Source organism: Chiloscyllium plagiosum, chromosome 31 (assembly GCF_004010195.1).
Source record: "Chiloscyllium plagiosum isolate BGI_BamShark_2017 chromosome 31, ASM401019v2, whole genome shotgun sequence".
NCBI classification, from domain to species: domain Eukaryota; kingdom Metazoa; phylum Chordata; class Chondrichthyes; order Orectolobiformes; family Hemiscylliidae; genus Chiloscyllium; species Chiloscyllium plagiosum.
In genome coordinates, this window is record NC_057740.1 from 1,919,122 (window position 1) to 1,937,962 (window position 18,841).

The 18,841-nt window shown below is 40.3% G+C and overlaps 1 protein-coding gene across 2 annotated transcripts in view; it reads right to left on the reverse strand.

The window, feature by feature from the left end:
• crsp7 (cofactor required for Sp1 transcriptional activation, subunit 7) overlaps positions 1 to 18,841 on the reverse strand; it is a 164,502-nt gene that overhangs the window by 34,434 nt on the left and 111,227 nt on the right. Inside the window, exon 2 of one of the 2 annotated variants that reach the window (XM_043720800.1) lies at positions 12,327 to 12,401. In XM_043720800.1, coding sequence (XP_043576735.1) covers positions 12,327 to 12,401 — 75 coding nt within the window. Of the gene's footprint in view, positions 1 to 7,913; positions 7,962 to 12,326; positions 12,402 to 18,841 lie in introns of those variants that run through there. The other variant, XM_043720801.1, reaches the window with a different exon arrangement.

The window sequence follows — 18,841 nt, forward strand, 5'->3', positions numbered from 1 at the left end:
ATATCAAAAAAATTGATGACTTCACATGGTGCATATACTCTCAACTTTGTTTAAGATATTGGACAGATGCATGGCCACTGGGGAAAAAGGTAAGTTGACTTTTAGAGCTTAGACCCTTTGCTAAATCACAGATCTGGAGGGAGTTCCAAGGCCACTTGCAACTGGTGCAACCATTGCACCTTGCTAACGTACTTTTGGTTTAAGTTCAATATTGCTGCACTTACAACTTCCACATCATTAATGTGTGCTATTTTCATACGATTTTGGTCTTTTCAGCTGACATTATTCACAATTTTTCATTTCTCAAAAAAACTAGATCTTCCATTTGCCTCACTGATCCCAGAATGCTATAGTACAGAAGAAATTTCAACCCAGAAGTTTAGTGCCTCTCCAAGATTTACAACAATGTTGCCAGAGATGGAGGATTTGAGCTATTGGGAGAGGCTATGTAGGCTGGGGCTGTTTTCCCTGGAGCATCGGAGGTGGAGGGGTTATAGAGGTGTATAAAATCATGAGGGGCATGAACAGGGTGAATAGACAAGGTTGTTTCCCTGGTGTGGGAGGGTTCAGAACTAGAGGGCATAGGTTTAGGGTGAAAGGGGAGAGATTTAAAAAAGGGACCTAAGGGGCAACTTTTTCATACAGAGGATGGTGAGTGTATGGAATGAGCTGCCAGAGGAAGTGGAGGAGGCTGGTACAATTACAACATTTAAAAGGCAGCTGGATGGGTATATGAATAGGAAGGGTTTAGAGGGATATAGGCCAAGTGCCGGCAAATGGGACTAGATTAGATTAGGATATCTGGTCAGCAGGGCTGAGTTGGACCAAAGGGTCTTTTTCTGTGCTGTACATCTCTTTGGCTCTAAAGTGCTATCCAACCAATTCGCTATTTTGCTCTCTATCCTCAGTCTTGCAAATTAAATCCCTTCAAGATATGCATCCAATTCTGATGGAATCTATGAACGTAATGAATCTATGTCTAATACTGTTGCAACAAAGACATTAGAGATGAATTACCTGGTAAACATTGATTCAACATGAACCTTTGTTCTTTTTAAAGCTGTATCCATTACTTACTTAAGGTTCTGGGATTGCAAATAGTCATTCACAGTTACTAAAAAAAAACTAGCTGTAAATTTGAACACCGATGAAAGGTCTCCAAAGCCTGCTGCAAGAACCCCTTCAACTTCGTCAACCCTTCCAAAAAGGTTAAAGCTTCACATCCCGAAAACCATTCTGGCTAATTTCTTTGCACCTTCTCCAAGGCCATGAAATCATTTCTAAAACTGTGTCCAGCACAGAACACAATATTCCATCTCATAAATCTGCTGATTTATAAAAGTTCAGCAGATCTTAATTGCTTTGTACTCTATACATCAAGTAAATTCCATTCTATCAATGGTAACTTTTTCTGTCAACTACAAACATTTGTGTAGATACACAGCAGGTTCACCTGATCCTGCATCGCAATTAAGATGACATTCCTTAGTTTATATTGTGCCCCACTTCATACCAAAAGGAATTACAATTTACTATCAGTATGAAGTATCAGCCATTTGTCTACTCATTTTACCAACATATATCCATTTGAAATTTGTTATTACTCTCATCACCTATTACACTTACAGATAAATTTTCTATGGATTGACACCTGATATGATGGAGAGGCTTGTGCACCCCAGCGATCCCTTGATCTATTTGAGGTCAAGGGAGGTACCAGGTGAAAGGAAGACCATAAGAACAGAAGCAGCGAAAAACTGTATTACCAGTGGAAGAGGCTGCAATGTCAAAGTGGTCCCAGTCACCACGGCACAATTTGGTGACCTAGATCTGACCTCTGACCTGCAAAACTTTTGTCGACAGCAATGGTACCTCAAAGTTCAAAGAAAGTCACAAGGAGGCTTCTACCATGGTCCATTTACCAAATCCTTTTAAGAAAATTTGCCAAGAGGGCAGAAAATGGGGAAGGTGCTGGAAACAGTGCCTCAAAAATATAGACTTTTGTTATCTCCAGGCAAGGGAAATCACCATCTATGTGACCAAGGAAACAGAAGTTCATGAGACTTCTTTTTCCCTTCTCTGGTGGGATGTGGGGATTACTGGCTGGAACAGCATTTATTGCCCATCGCTTATTGCGCTCAGGAGGTCATCATTACAGCAAACAAAACCACATCCTAAGCCAAAGCACTGGCACGTTTTCCATTATGTCATTGTTTGAGTCAAAATATTTAACTGCATCACTAGATCAATGAGAGAGTCTGAGGCCTGCTGAGATCATCTTGTTCAATTGATGAACTTTCAATTGCACAAGGGCATTTCAAAGAATCAAAAACCTAAAGCATGAATAAAGTCTTAGTCCCAAAGCAGCCCAACTGAAAAGTGGAATTCCAGAAGCAGCACACAACTAATCTGGAAAATCTCCATGCACCAAATTCAATTCCTGAACAGAGGAATGAATTAAATTTAGCTGCACCAGAACCTGCATCCAACCATTGGGTTCAAGTATCACTGTCACTAAAACTATTCTCATGAAAACAATGCAGAACTATATGTGGTCCTCTGGGGAAAAAAAAATCCAACTTTCACTGATTGGCAGAAAAACAAAGTTGGAACTCAAGGAGGCAGTATACAATGGCTAAAGACTCAGAGCATAGAACAGTACAGGCCCTTCGGCCTACGATGCTGTGCCAAGCATTTATCTTAATCTAAGATCAACCTAAACTACACACTCCTCAATTTACTACCATCATGTGCTGGTTCAGCAGTCACTTAAATATCCCTAATGTCTCTGACTCTACTACCACCACTGGCAGTGCATTCTAATCACCCACCACTCTCTGCATGAAGAATCATCTCTGACATCTCCCCTATACCTTCCTCCAATCATCTTAAAATTATGGTCCCTGGCGACAGCCATTTCTTCCCTGGAGAAAAGTCTCTGGCTATCTGCACTACCCATGCCTCTCAATACCTTTGTAAACCTCTATCAGGTCATCTCTCTTCCTTCTTCTCTCCATTGTGAAAAGCCCTTGCTCACTCAGCCTCTCTTCATAAGACAAGCCCTCCAATCCAGGAATCATCCTAGTAAATCTTCATTACATCCTCTCTAAAGCATCAACATCCTTCCTATAATGAGGCGACCAGAACTGACACTATATTCCAAGTGTGATCTAACCAAGGTTTTATAGAGCTGCAGCAAAACCTCATGGCTCTTAAACTCAATCCCCCTGTTAATGAAAGCCAAAACACCATGTGTCTTCTTAACAACCTTACCACGTTGGGCAGCAACTTTGAGGGATCTATGCACATGGACCCCGCTGTTCCTCCAAACTGCCAAGAATCTTGTCTTTAACCCTGTACTCAGCATTCAAATTCAACCTTCCTCATGTCTAAAGACAAATCTGGAACATAAAAGACCAAAGTGATAGATAGCCCAAGAAATCAAACAGTCTGTTGACTGTTACAAAGTGCAAAGATTTGTTCAAGTCACTAGGGCCATCTATAGACTAAGGTCAAATGGGCAAGATTTGCATCACCGAGAGTAGTAACTCTCTTCTTAAGGATAACAATGTCATCTGTCAACACTGGAAAGAACATTGAAACAACATACACCACAAACCCAACCCCACCAGTGTATACACGTGCGTGTACTCACACAGAGGAATCTCATGAGATCACAGTCAAAGAACTATTTCAGTACAGTTCGTCTCTTGGACGATCATTTCAATGCTGGCTATCTGAGCATTTTAACTTAATGGCAAACATCAAAGCTTGCCCCATAATTTTGCAGATTTCTAATAAGGAACGATTGCATTAGTTGACCTAAAGATTTGACTTAGTAAGGTCTGTGGACTATTTACCAGCGATTTGGATGTCTAAGAATTTTTATGACAATCTTGCAATTACTTCATGATGTCGCTGCAACTGGTTTGTGTGGGAGTCTGAATGTTAAAGATGCCTTCAAAATTGGACCAGTGTCATGCAACACTGATCTGTCATGTTCCAAACTCTCTCATGATGAGGTACAGCAGCAGAGAAATAGAGAAGCAAGCAAGTCCTGCATTTTGGATGCCATTGTTGTCCCACTTGGCCCCTCAGTCTAAGTGAAACACTCAGAGACACAGTATAGTTTTATTTCTTTCATCTTTATTCCAGGCCCTGGAGGGAGAGAGAGATGATCAGCTATATGCACAGAGACACAAGTTCATGGTCTTCTCTGGAACAGCAGTTTCTCAATGAACTATATAGTCATTTATAAGGAGGAGCATCCAGAGAAAGCAACATTAATATTAATTGAGTGACTGTTACAAATCAGTAAAGATTATGCCATCTGCTGTTACACAATGAATAACTAGCTTCACATAATGAATACTTATGCACCTTGTTAATCTGACCTCACATACTGAATGCTTCCAATATTGTTAAACAGCTCTACAGAATGACAGTTTTTCCACCTTGCTAACCCATTACACTTAACAATGGGGTGCTGGAGGCAAGGGTAAGTTCTTATCTGATCTGAGTCATGCTCAGTTGAACCTCTTGGTTTCACAAAACTCAGAAATGAAATCTTTCCCTACATGCTTATACCAGATACACATTCTCACCACGACCTCAGGAACATCCTGTTTCATATAATCACACATGTGCAGGGCAAGAATGAGCCTGTTCAGTCACGACGGTGTATGTACGTGACACCAAGTGGACATAATTCTTAGATAGAAGATAAACAGTGACTCTACTCGTGCTACTGTTCACCGGAAAAACTTTGAAAAGACATTGTAATTTCAAATCCAGGATATTAATCTGTATAAAATGAGCAGTCTCAACGCTGACCCTAAACAGACCACTATACTTTCCTCCAGTCTCAAAAACAAAATGGATCAACATACTTGAGAGAGAGAGAGAGAGAGAGAGAGAGAGAGAGAGAGCGAGAGCGAGAGCGAGAGCGAGAGTGTGAGGGAGAGGGAGAGAGAGAGACACCTCCATATTAGCCTCAACCATCTATTCTTCCAAAGAAACCAAAATGAAAATACAAATTTTCATTTAACCAACACTTTCCCAAATGCCAATTAATGTATTTACAATCAATGCCTCAGTTTCCTCACCAATGACACTTGAGAATGATCCGACAGTTCATGAAGCTGCTTTTATTTTTACCATTCCAGGAATGCTAGTGTCACTGGCTCAGCCAACATTTATTGTCCATCCTAGCTGCTCAAGAAAATTATGGTGAGCTGCTTTCTTGAATGGCTGCAATCCATTTGGTGTCAGTTGAATCAAAATGCTTTTAGGGAGGAAATTCCAGGGTTTCAACACAGCAATATAAAGAACAGCAATATAAGTCAGGATGGTAAGGGGCTTGGAAAGAAACCTGCAGTGTATGACGCATATATCTGCTGTCCTTATTCTTTTGGATAGTAGTGGTGGGTTTGGAAGTTGCTGCAAAATTGCCTTGAATTTCTGTAGTTTATATGGTACACACTAGTGTTACTTAGCATCAGTGGCAGGGGATTTAAATGCTTGCAGATGTAGCGACAATCAAGAAAGCAACTTTTCTTGGTTGGCATCAAGCTTCTTGAGTGCTGCTGAAGCTGCATTTATCCAAGCATATGGGAAATATTCTAGACTTTTGTTGTGTGTATAATGGGAAGACTTTAGAGATTCAAGTAGAGGGATACTCATTACAGGATTCCTACTTTCCAACATGATCTTGTAGCAAGAATACTTGATTAGTCCATTCATTTTCGATGAATAGTAAACTCCTGATTGTTGATACTAGGGGATTCAGAGATGGTAATATCAATGAATGTCATGGGATAGTGGCTAGATACTCTCGTTAATTAACCTACACTTGTGTGGTGTGACTATTACTTGCTAGTTGTCAGTCCAACCTGGATATTGTCCACAGCACACAACATTTGGACACAGACTGCTGCAGTATTTGAGGAATCAAGAGTGGTGCTGAACAGGAATGATGTAATTATCAGTGAACACCCCCACTTCTGACCTATTGTGATGAAATAGAGATTTGTGTGTATTTTAATATTGTTTACTGCAGTTTGGATTCTTGGAATTCCAAGTAAACACATGGGTTTGTCTATGCTTAGAGCTAACATTAGTTTTTAAAAACATAACACCATAATTCCAACTGAGAGGACATTGTCCAGAACTCCCGTGTAATTAACCTGTGGGCTGAGGGGAATAATTTTCCAGACTTGCATTTTCAGCCTGTGCTGAAAATTGTTTGGTTGGGAGGGGTCTTGCGGTTCAGCACTAGATTTTCTTCTAACTGTAACAATGCTTGTAAGCTGTACCAGCATGCACTCATTTAGAAATAAAGCTGTTGCTTCTGTTCAATAGTGTGTGCTTGTTCAGAAATCTTTGATGAAAGGGAATAGAGTTTTTCTTTGTTTATCTTTATTTCCATTAATAAACTTTTGCCCTTTTTTGTTAAAACAAAGACTGCAACACTGAGCAACAAAAAAATCAGTTTAGTAACAAATAGAAAATAGAAAATTTTAATGATCTATCCAGCTAGGTTTTTGTCAGAACTTGAATTGTCTGGTACCAATTTGGACATTACCCCATTACATTGGAGCATTGGCCCCAACTGTTATCATAATGATCCAAAGGTCATTTAATGAAGCAGCTGAAGTTGGTTGGGCATTGGACACTACCTTTAGGAACACTTGGACTTTTGTGGTACAGTAGTGGTCTCCCTATCTATAAGCTAAGAAACGCAGGCTCCAGTCCAATCCACTCCAGGGTGTGTAATAACATCTCAGAATAGGTTGATTCGAAAATACCCTTCAGAACTCATGCACATGTTCTTCAGCTGAATTAACTAACCTCCAACAAACACAACCATGTCCCTATGTGCCAGGTGTCTGACCAGCTTTCCTCATTCCTATAGACTCCAGTTATGCTAGAGCTCCTGATGTCATACTTGGTCAAATGCTGTCTTAATATCAAAAGCAATCACTTTCACCTTAACTCTGGAAATCAACTCTTTTCTCCATGTATCAACCAAAGCTGTACTGAGGTCAGTAGCTGAGTGGCCCTGGCAGAATTTTGATGACATATTCCATCACTTGAAAAGCATTCAGCCCATTACTCAGAGTCATAGAGATGTACAGCATGGAAACAGACCCTTCGGTCCAACCCGTCCATGCCGATCAGATATCCCAACCCAATCTAGTCCCACCTGCCCATATCCCTCCAAACCCTTGCTATTCATATACCACTCCTTGTGAATTGTACAGCTATTAATTCCTTCCTTTTCTATTAAGACGAGGGAAGAATCCAGAAGAGATTTACGAGAATGGTATCAGGGATGAGGGGCAAGACTAATGAATCTGGGACAATTTTCCTGACAGAAAGTCAAAGTGAAATTTAATAGAGATCTTAAAATTAAGGGATTTTGATTAAATACATAGGGGTTCTATTTTTCCATAGACTGAAGGGGAGGTAAATCAAGGAAGAATGTTTAAGGTCTGAATTTGAGGAGATTAGAGAAAAAATATGTAATAAGTTATGATGATTTGGAATGCACCACTTGAAAAAGCATGGAGAAAGTCAATTCAATTGGAACTTTGTGGTGGCACAGTGGTTAGTACTGCTGCCTCACAACACAAAGGACCCAGATTCAATTCCAGCCTCCGCATTGTGTGGCTTTTGCATATTCTTTCCATATATGCATGATTTCCTCTGGGTAAACTGGTTCCCTCTCTCAATCCAAAGACAGCAGGTTAGGTGGATTGGCCATGGTAAATTGTCTATGGTATCCAGGGATGTGCAGGCTAGGTGGATTGGCCATGGGAAACATAGGGTGACAGATCGGTTGGATTCGAGTGGGATGTTCTTCAGGACTACTGAGTAAAGGATACTCTAACCACGAAGCACTTGCTCAGTACCACGATGGACTGTCATCCTAGTTTGTGAGCTCAAGCCAGAGAGTGGAACTTGAACCTAGATCTTGCGACTGAGGTGAGAATGATAAACTGAATCAGTGGAATACCATTGTCATAGGAAACTGTGATTTCAGAACATATCACCTACCTTTCAGTTATGCTGGGTATTGACTTTGAACCACCTACACTGAATTACCTATGCCAATTTGCACACCAAAATTTTCTAATAGCAACTGAGGCTGAGAAATAAGTACCTTGTCAGATTCAAGACATGCTGAAATTTTTAATAAAGAGAATAATTTTTGGTACAGGAAATAGCTAACCTTTGGATGGATTACATATTGTCCATGTCTCTTTTATCTTCTCTATTATTGAACACAAATGTAGCATGTTATCATTCAACTTTAAGAAAGTGAGGGATTGCGAATGTCATACTGTTTGCCAGTCAACACACTACAACTAGAGTTGCTAAGTCATAACTTGGTAATTTAGGTTTGGAGGAGCAAAGTAGGTACTTTATTTTATTTTTGCTTCTCCCCCATAGTACCTGGGGTTATGATGTTATTGCCATTACTGAGACTTGGTTGAGGGAAGGACAAGATTGCTAACAAAACATCCCAGGACATAGATGCTTCAGGTGGGAGAGAAAGGGAGGTAAAAGAGGGGAAGGAGTTGCATTACTGGTCAGAGGATATCACAGCTGTGCTGAAGAAGGGCACTATGGAGGACTCAAGCAGTGAGGCAGTATGGGCAGAGCTCAGAAATAGGAAGGGTGCGATAACAATGTTGGGCGATACTACAGGCCTCCCAACAGTGAGAGAGAGATAGAGGTACAAATATGCTGACAGATTATGGAAAGATGTAGGAGCAACAGATGGTAGTGATGGGAGACTTTAGTTTTCCCAACATTGATTACGATTCACTTTGTGTTGGATTTTTAGAGGGAGCAGAATTTGGAAGGAGCATCCAGGAGGGTTTACTACAGCAGTATGTAAATCGTCCAATTCGGGAAGGGGCCATACTGGACAAGGTGCTGGGGAATGAATCAGCCAGGTGGTTGCAGTAGAGGATTACTTTGGGAATAGTGATCACAGTTCCCTAAGTTTTAGAAAACTCATTGACAAAAGAAGAGAGTGGTCCTAAAGGAAGAGTGCTAAAATGGGGGAAGGCCAACGATAGCAAAATTCGGTATGAGCTAGGGAATGTAGATTGGGAAGAGCAGTTTGAGGGTAAATACACATTTGATATGTGGGAGGCTTTTAAAAATAGGTTCATTAGAGTGCAGGACAGACATGTCCCTGAGTAAAAGAGGGATATAAATGGCAAGATTAGGGAACCACGGATGACAGGTGAAATTGAGAGACTAGCTAAGAGGAAAAAGGAAGCATACACAAGGACTAAGCAATTGAAAACAGACAAAGCTTTGGAAGAATAATGGGAAATAGGACCAATCTGAAATGAGGAATTAAGGCGGCTAAAAGGAGTCTTGAAATATCTTTAACAAATAGGGCTAAGGAAAATCCCAAAGCCTTTTATTCGTATATAAGGAACAAGAGGATAACTAGAGAAAGGGTGGACCATTCAAGGACAAAGGAAGAAAGTTATAGGTGGAGTCAGAGAAAATGGGTGAGATTCTCAATGAATACTTAGCGTCAGTATTCACCGAGGAGAGGGATATGATGGATGTTGAGGTTCAAGATAGATATTTGATTACTCTTGGTCAAGTTAGCATAAGGAGAGAGGCATTAAGGTGGACAAGTCCCCAGGCCCTGATGGGACCTACCCCGGGTTACTGAAGGAAGCAGGACAGGAAATAGGTGGGGCCTTAACAGATATCTTTGCAGCATCCTTGAACACAGGTGAGGTCCCAGAGGACGAGAGAATTGCTCATGTTGTCCCCTTGTTTAAGGAGGATAGCAGGGATAATCCAGGTAATTATCAACCAGTGCGCCTTACGCCAGTGGTAGGGAAGGGACTGGAGAAGATACGGAGGGATAGAATAGAGTTACGTTTGGAAGAAAATGGGCTTATCAATGATAGGTAGAGTGGTTTTGTGCAGGGAATGCATGTATTACCAACTTAATAGAATTCTTTGAGGAAGTGACAAAGTTGATTGATGAGGGAAAGGCTGTAGATGTCATATACACGGACTTTAGAAAGGTGTTTGATAAGGTTCCTACCATGGTAGGGTGATGGAGAAAGTGAAGTTGCATGGGGTACAGGCTGTACTCGCTAGATGGAAAGAGAACTGGCTGGGCAGCAGGAGACAGAGTTGCAGTGGAAGGGAGTTTCTCAAGATGGAGAACTGTGACCAGTGAATCCATGCTGGAACCACTATTGTTTGTGATATATGTAAATGATCGAGGAAGGTATAGGTGGTCTGATTAGTAAGTTTGCAGATGATGCTAAGATTAGTGGAGTAGCAGATAGTGAAGGGGGCTGCCAGAGAATACAACAGAAAATAGATAGATTGGAGAGTTGGGCAGAGAAATGGCAGATGGAGTTCAATGCGAGGTGATGCATTTTGGAAGATCCAATTCAAGAGCGAACGATAACAAATGGTAAAGCCCTGGGGAAAATTGATGTACAGATTAGATCTGAGTGTTCAGTTCCACTGTACCCTGAAGGTGGCAACACAGGGCGATAGAGTGGTCAAGGCAGCATATGGCACGCTTTCCTTCATCAGGCAGGGTACTGAGTATAAGAGTTGGCAGGTCATGTTACAGTTATATAGGACTTTGGTTCGGCCACATTTGGAATACGTACAGTTCTGGTCGCCATATTACCAGAAGGATGTGGATGCTTTGGAGAGGGTACAGAGGTGGTTAACCAGGATGTTGCCTGGTATGGAGGCGTGCTAGTGAGGAACAGAGGTTAAATAGATTAGAACTATTTTCAGTAGAAGGTTGGAGGTTGAGGGGGGAACCTGACTGAAGTCTACAAAATCATGAGGGGTGAATAGCAAGAAGCTTTTCCCCCAGGGTGGGGGACTCAATTACATGGGGTCATGAGTCAAAGTGAGAGGGGAAAAGTTTTGGGGAGATATGCGTGGAAAGTTCTTTACGCAGAGAGTGGTGGGTGCCTGGAACGCGTTGCCAGTGAAGGTGATAGAGGTGGGCACGATAGTGTCATTTAAGATGTATCTAGACAGTTACAGGAAGGGGCAGGGAGCAGAGGGTTATAGATCCTGGGAAAATAGGTGACAGGTTTGGAGGATCTGGATTGGCGCAAGCTCAGAGGGCCGAATGGCCTGTTCCTATCCTGTATTTTTCTTTGTTCATTGCCCATGATAAGTCCCACCTCTCTTGCAGGAAAAGGATATTCCCATAACAAAATGAACTGCCGATACTGGAAGCCTGAAATAAAAATAGAAGTTGCTGGAGAAACAGCAGCATGTGTGGAGAGAAAGCAGAGTTAATGCTTCAGGTCCAGTGAACTGTCATCAGAATTGAATGAGGATCACTCGGCCCAAAACATTAACTCTGCTAGACCAGAGTTTCTCCAGTGATTTCTCTTTTTGTTAAAGAATATTCCTAGATAGACAACTCGACATAAATGTTGGCAGAGCAGTTTTGATAATTTAGAGGAGCAAAGTAAAGTGCATTCTGATATTTACTCCATTCTAATTACTGAAAATTGCGTCATCCAACTGGTAAGTGAGGAGCCATGCGTTTCAACATGAACAGGTGCTTTTCGGTTTTTTTTTAAAAATAGATTTCAACTAAAACAAGGCCAGGACAGCAAGCAATTTACACTTGTGATTCTGCCAATACAGTGCTCAGAAACCTCATCAATTTGCTGTACTGCTCCAGACAGGCAGTAGCATTGGAATATAATATTCAGACATATTAGCCCAACTGCCACAAAGCAAATATGCATCTAGGGGGCTGCCCTAATGTTTCTGATCACTGGATGCCAAAGATGCCACATTTTGGCATTTGGGTTAGCTCTGCTCCTTAAGCGCTGATGATAAATGGCCTGACTACCATCTGTACAGGACATTGTATTTTTGACACTATAGCCCATAGATCTTTGAGAATAGACACAGCAGCACCAACTGCACAGTTCAATGCATTTGCAATTATTCCAAATTTAAAATGACGTGGAAGATCGATGTTTGCATGAACCCAACACATTCAGTTATTCTTGCTGAATCTACCCCACAGTATAAACAGTAAGAGCAGTAATGAACTACATCAAAGTTGTTCACCACTTCTTGATCTTAAATCAAGGTTGTTAATGTAAGTGTAAACTTTATAAATTGAAAACTCATTTACAAAGACAAAGACATTGAGGAAAAACCTTAATCTATGATTTTAGCAATTTGGTGTTTAGCAGTTAAGGTGAAATGCTAAGAATTACAATAGACCATTTTTAATTGAATACTGTAGCATAATAATGTTGAAAGCTCTTTACCTCAAGGGCCTCTTTGGTAATGGGATACTTCTCCAAACTGGAGATTACCTCCAGCACTGCCACCATGTTACGGATCTGGAAGAGAGAAAGTGAAAACATTAGTGATGTTGGTGAACAACAGCTGACGTTCAGGCTTCAAAGACATTGTTCAAAGGTTAAAATGTGAACAGAGCAAACAGAAAAGTAGTGTTCTGATTTACAAGTTAGTTTTCAAATTATGAGCAAATGCTCCGCAAAATTTTAAACCATCAACTAACTATATAGCAGCTTTGGCACAATAAAATCCTAAGGCACTTGACAGGATTGTTACCTTCAGTTCCCCTATTTGCCCACTTAGCAGTCTCTCCAAGAATGCAGTAATAGCCTTTGTACTGCAGATAATCGATCATGATGAAGCAGACATGCCACTATCCATAGGAGACTATATTTATTCAAACTGACAATCACAGCTGATTGACAGCGACACAAGTTAGTGCTCAAAACCAGGAAGCTCAAACAGTTACTAGAATTGCAATTTAGAAGTGATAATCAGTCAAATACCACCATGGCAACTAGTGGAATTTAAAAATGAATAGTATAGATTTGAAAACTAGTCTCAGTAATGATGACCATGAAACTATCATTGTTTTTGGCAGAAAAACAATCCGATCACTAAGATTCTTTTGGGAAACAAATCAGCTGGTCTAGCCTAAAAGTGACTTCAGATGCACTCTAACAGCCCTCTGATACAGCTCACGAAACCACTCAGTTCCAAGAACAATCACAGATGGGTTAAAAATAATGCTGGCTTTGCCAATGACACACAAACATCTCAAAAGAAAATGAAAATAATTTTCAAATGGTAATTGATTGAATGTGAAGCCCTTTGGATACGATCTCAAGGTGATACAAAATAATTTTTCCTTGTGTCCCATTTTCTAATAATTAGGACTGTATATTTTAAGAAAGATAAAAGGGAAATTTTAGGAATTCATTTGTGGGACGTGGGTGTTGTCCATGTATTGCCCATCCGAGTAGTCTTTGAGAAGGCGGGGAGCTGCCTTTTTTAGCGATTGCAGTCCATGCTTTTTGCAGACCCACAATGCCCTTAGGGAGGGAATTAATTTAAAACATTTCCCAACCCCTGTAAAATCCAGTTAAACACTGATACAAGCTTATCCTGTTCCATGGTTATTCTTACTTTCCTGATCTTAGGGTCTGACTTGGCCTCCTTTTACTTCTTTGAAAACCTGGGATAACTGTTACTTCTCCACACATAGGGTGTAAAGTATTGAAAGATTCAGAAAGTACAGACCTCTATGGCATCTCAGCTAATGGTCGAAGAGTACTGAGTGAATGAAGCTTTTGTTTCTTCTGGGACCCAGGTTTCAAAGCAATGACTGCAAGGATCAGTTGGATAGCTATTGGCATGCCAAGGCAAATAGATGGAACTTTCCTTCTTGATATACCTGATGTAGAAGTCTTTAAAGTGCATTCCATTTTCTTACATCAATATCTCTCTTTATTTTTGTTGGACTTTCTTTGATAATGATATCAAAATTACTACAATAAAGAGATTACTTAAGACCAACCTACTTCATACTGATTTCTCTCAGGCATTCATACTCATGTTGCCTCAGGTTTTAATTTGGGGTTCTTAAAAAAAATTGCAAGTCACCCAATGCAAACCCCAATTAATTTGCATGAACAGTAATTAATATGCGGATGATACAAAAGTAGCAGAATCCATAAAAAGACCTCAAGCAGCTTTGGCAGCCACTCCATAGTACACTCAGTTTGCAGAAATCTATACACAGCCACTAGATTCCTGCATATACCCATGAGGAGTTGCCTCTGCAGCCTGTTATCAATATTGATTTATCTGAACCAGTGATTTGTAAGCAACAAATATCTCTACACATGGACATTATTTAATTCAATGAAACAGCCAGATGCCATGATTTCCAAAGATTAGCACTCAAAGGGCATCGCCATGAGTAATCTAGAGTCAGTCCTCCTCACTCCCAAATTACTATTTCAATATCCTGAAAGTAGCTCTTTGGTACAAAAGGCATTCCAGTATCTTACCTATAAGTCCATCCTCCACATAAACTTGGAAGCCGACATCAAAAAATTGTAGAGAAGCTGTTCCCTTCTCTACCAAGCAGCTACAGATTCACACTTTGGTAGGTGTCATGCAATGACACAAATGAGCAGGAGTTCCTTTTGATTGTGCTTCTTTTATCCCCTCTAGTTTGGGAAATTGAGACCACTCTACCATGTTGGTTGAGGTTGTTAGATTAACGCATAATCTGATTCTGAACTAGGTTTCTTCATTTGAAAGACTAAGTCTTCGAGACCAGCATTGAGAACTGAATTCTACAACAGTCTTGACATTAAATATGGATGATGGCTAATGATCAAACCAGAAATCTCCAAAACCTGTTCCTTGCATTACCTGATGTAACACCAGTTTCTAAATGTCCAGGTCAAAACTTCACAGGTAACTCAAAGCTCAAGGTGCCAACATTCCAACTGGCATGTGCAGAGACCAAAACACTCAATTTCGAGACCCAGTTAATCACCTCTGTGCCAAGCTACAGCAAGGGAAGAAAAATAATTCTGAGAACAATAAACCCCATCCCAACTCAGCTGCACCTTTCTGCATGCAAGTAAAAGTAAAAACACCATCATCTCATCAGAGAGAGAAGACCAGAAGGCCATAAGATATGGGAACAGAATTGGGCCTTTTAATCAATCAGGTTTGATCACCCATTTGATCATGGCTGAAATGTTCCTCATCTCCCATTCTCCTGCCTTGCCCCTGTAACATTTGATCCCTTACTAAAGAACCACCTATCTTGGTCTTAAAGAAATTCAATGGCTTGGCATACACAGCCTTCTGCATGCAATGATTTCCACAGCCACCCTCTGGATGAAGAAATTCCTCATCTCAGTCCTAAAAGGTCACTCCTTTGGAAGCTGTCTCCTTGGGTTCTCGTCTCTTGATAACGGAAACATAATTTCATGTGAATTTAGCTGGAGGGTCAGGCAAGGAGCAAGACTATAAAGATAGAAACAAGTGACCCTAAAATGTAGGAGCAGAATTAGGCTATTTAGCCCATCAAGTCTGTTCCAAACATTCATTGTGAACCTACACTGTTGACATGACTTTGCATTGCAAATCAGCCATTCAGCTGAGTGAACAGAGAAGAATCATTGTAAATAATAAGGACGGCAGATGCTGGAAATCAGTCGAGCTAGAAAAGCACAGGTCAGACAGCATCAGAGGAACAGGAAAGTCGACGTTCAGGTCAGGACCCTTTATCAAGAATAACTATGTCTCCACCCAGATAGTAATACCTCCCTTGAACAAACTGAATTGCAATAATGCAGATGATTGGGGTAATCTCTACTGTTCACAGTTTGTCATTTAAACAAATGATTTGAATGAAAATATAAGCAGTTTGCTGATAACACCAAAATTGATGGCATAGTGGACAGTGAAGGTGGTTATCTAAGATTACACAGGGATCTCGATCAATTGAGCCAATGGGCTGATTGGCAGATGGAATTTAGTTTAGATAAATGTGAGGTGCTGCATTTCGTTAAGATTAACAAGGACTTACACAGTTAAATGGTAGGACCCTGGGTGTGGTGTTGAACAGAGAGATCGGGAGGCTGAGGTACATAGCTCCTTGAAAGTTGCATCACAGGTAGGCAGGTTAGGGAAGGTGGTGTGTGGCATGCTTGTCTTCATCGTTAAGACGACTGAGTATAGGAGTTGGGATGTTGTGTTGTGGTTGTACAGTATGTTGGTGAGGCCACTTCTGGCATACCGTGTACAGTTCTGGTTGCCATCCTATAGGAAGGGGAATGTTATTAAACTGGAAAGGTTGCAGAAAAGATTTGTAAAGGATGTTACCAGGACTGGAGAGTTTGAGTTTTAACAAAAGACTGGAACTTTTCTCCACTGGAGATAGAGGGGGCTGAGGGATGAACTTGTAGAGTTTATAAAATCATGAGGGGCATAGGTAAGGGGAATGGCAAAGGTCTTTCTCAGTGGCTGGAGAGTACAAAACTAAAAGTCTTTTTTTTAAGGTGAGCATGGAAAGATTTAAGTGACCTGAGTGGCAACTTTTTCATGCTTTGAACGAACTGTTCGAGGAACTGACAGATTCAGGTACAGTTACACCTTTAAATATTGCACTGGTACATGAGTAGGAACAGTTTAGGGGGATATATGCCAAATGCAAGAAAATGGGACTACTTTTGTTTGGGAAACTTGGTTGAGTTGGACCGAAAACTCTATATGGCTCAATGACAGATTACAGACTCTCAAGAATATTTAATCTGGTAATATTTACAGCGAGTTTCTAATCTGTGCATGCCTGCATAACCTACTCTCTAAGCACTTCAATTCAATGCTCTAGTCAAGTTTTAAGGAAAACAATGAAAAAAAATACCCAAATCAGTCCTGACTAGCCTTTCAAATTTTAATAGGAAAATTTAATAAAGGTTAAGATACAGATAATTAGGCGTTTCCCAGTACTGTGTCAACAGTAGTGGCAGGTCTATTGAAGGGAGTGCCAAGGTTCAGATGACAACCTGCCTGGACGTTTGGTGTCTCATTGTTTTGAGTGACCGACATCAGGATATTGATCAATGAAATCATTTTTTTGCTTACTCTTGCCTTATAAAGAAATCTAATTAGGTACGTGCTTATCTCTAGTTAACTACAAACCTAGAAATGTTATTGAAAGTAATAGGAACACAGTCACAATTTGTTTTATGGACATTCCATGACAGAGATATAACATGAAATATCATTCAAGGAGCAAATCAAATCATGACGATGCTTTATATTTAGGATTTTATTAATTCTGAATTCATTTCCCTTTTAAATGATTTGCTCAGCTATAGCTAATCGCCAAAGTTACAAGCTCCCACCTGAGTGGGGCCTGATGGCTTTGCATAATTTTGCATACTTGCAAACACTTTGCAAAAGATAACTAACTTGAAGAGCTAGGCATGCAGGAAAGTAGTCTGGCCAGAATCCAAGAAAATGGAACAGATGTCATTAAGTTAAAACAAAATTAGAACTCTTAAATCCTATTAGTTGGCCTTAAGAGAAAAGCAAATTTTGCAAAACAACAGTGGAGCATTACAGAATTCTCTAACTCAATCCCAGGTTGCTTTTCCTGGGATCAGTTTTATGTGGTGGAAGTGCTCATGTTCAATGTTTACCCAAGTTGCTGTGGGAAATCTACAAGTGTAAATTACAGCATGGTACATGTGGTTGGTGTCTCTCACAAAAAAATCACTGATGATGCTGCCTATCAACTGGGGAAAACATTGTTTAAATTGCATCTTACTGGAATACTACACCATTCCGGAATAAGGATGTTTACTTCACAAGCATTGGGAAGTGAGTGTTGGAATACCCGAATCCCTTAAAAATTTCTGATTTTAATTTTAGGCTGATTCTCTTTCTCTAATTCATGACTGAGGGCCTTAAGAAGAGTAACACAGGAACAGGAGCAGGCCACTGAGCCTGTTCTATTGTTCAAATCAGATCATGGCTGATCTGTCCCAAAACTCCATACAGCTGCCTTTAGTCCATGCCCCTTCATATCTGATTAACAAAAACTTCACAGATTTAAAATTAACAATTAATTTAGCATCCATTGTCATTTGTGGAAGACAGTTCCAAACATTGACCATCCTGTGTGACTAAGTGCTTCTCATATCACTCCTGAACAGTCTGGTTCTAATTTTCAATGTCCCCTAGTTCTAGAATCTCCAATCGATGAAAATAGTTTATCTACTCTATCTTTTCCTGTCAATATCTTGGAAGACTCTGATCAGATCACCACTTGAATCCTAAAGGTGTTGCTGTGGTGGTTTCACTGGTGCAAGTGACCTGACAATTATTATTCACTGTGATTCAATGTGAAGAATAGAACATTAAAATGTCAAGTGCCTGATGTAAGTTAGACTTTATCCAGGAGGAGAAAATGTGTTGCTGGAAAAGCGCAGCAGGTCAGGCAGCATCCTAGGAGCAGGAGAATCGAGGTTTCGTGCATGAGCCCTTCTTCAGTTTATCCAGGAGGGTAAACTTTGCCACAAGAGAGGCAAAGCTTGATGTGAATCGCCAAGTCTGAGCAAATGCTGGGTGCAGTGATCATAACTGATGGTTAAGTGAAATGAAGACCAGGTATGATACCTTATGGTTAAAATAGAACCAGCAGCAGTTTGGACATATATTAACCAGATAGATTGCCTGAAAGCATAGAAGATGATTTTATAGACACTTTCAAAAGGGAATTGAATAAATACCTGAAGGAGTCAAAATTGCAGAGTCATAGCCAAAAAAATAGAGGGGAACCAACAACTTTCAAAGAGCAACTTTGAAACTATGAAGTCACTTTCAAAGAGCAAATACATAGATGAATGGCCTTTAATAAGATTGTATGATTCTCAGGCAAAATCCTAGAACAAACAATAAGGAATGGAAATTAATACACCTTGCATGT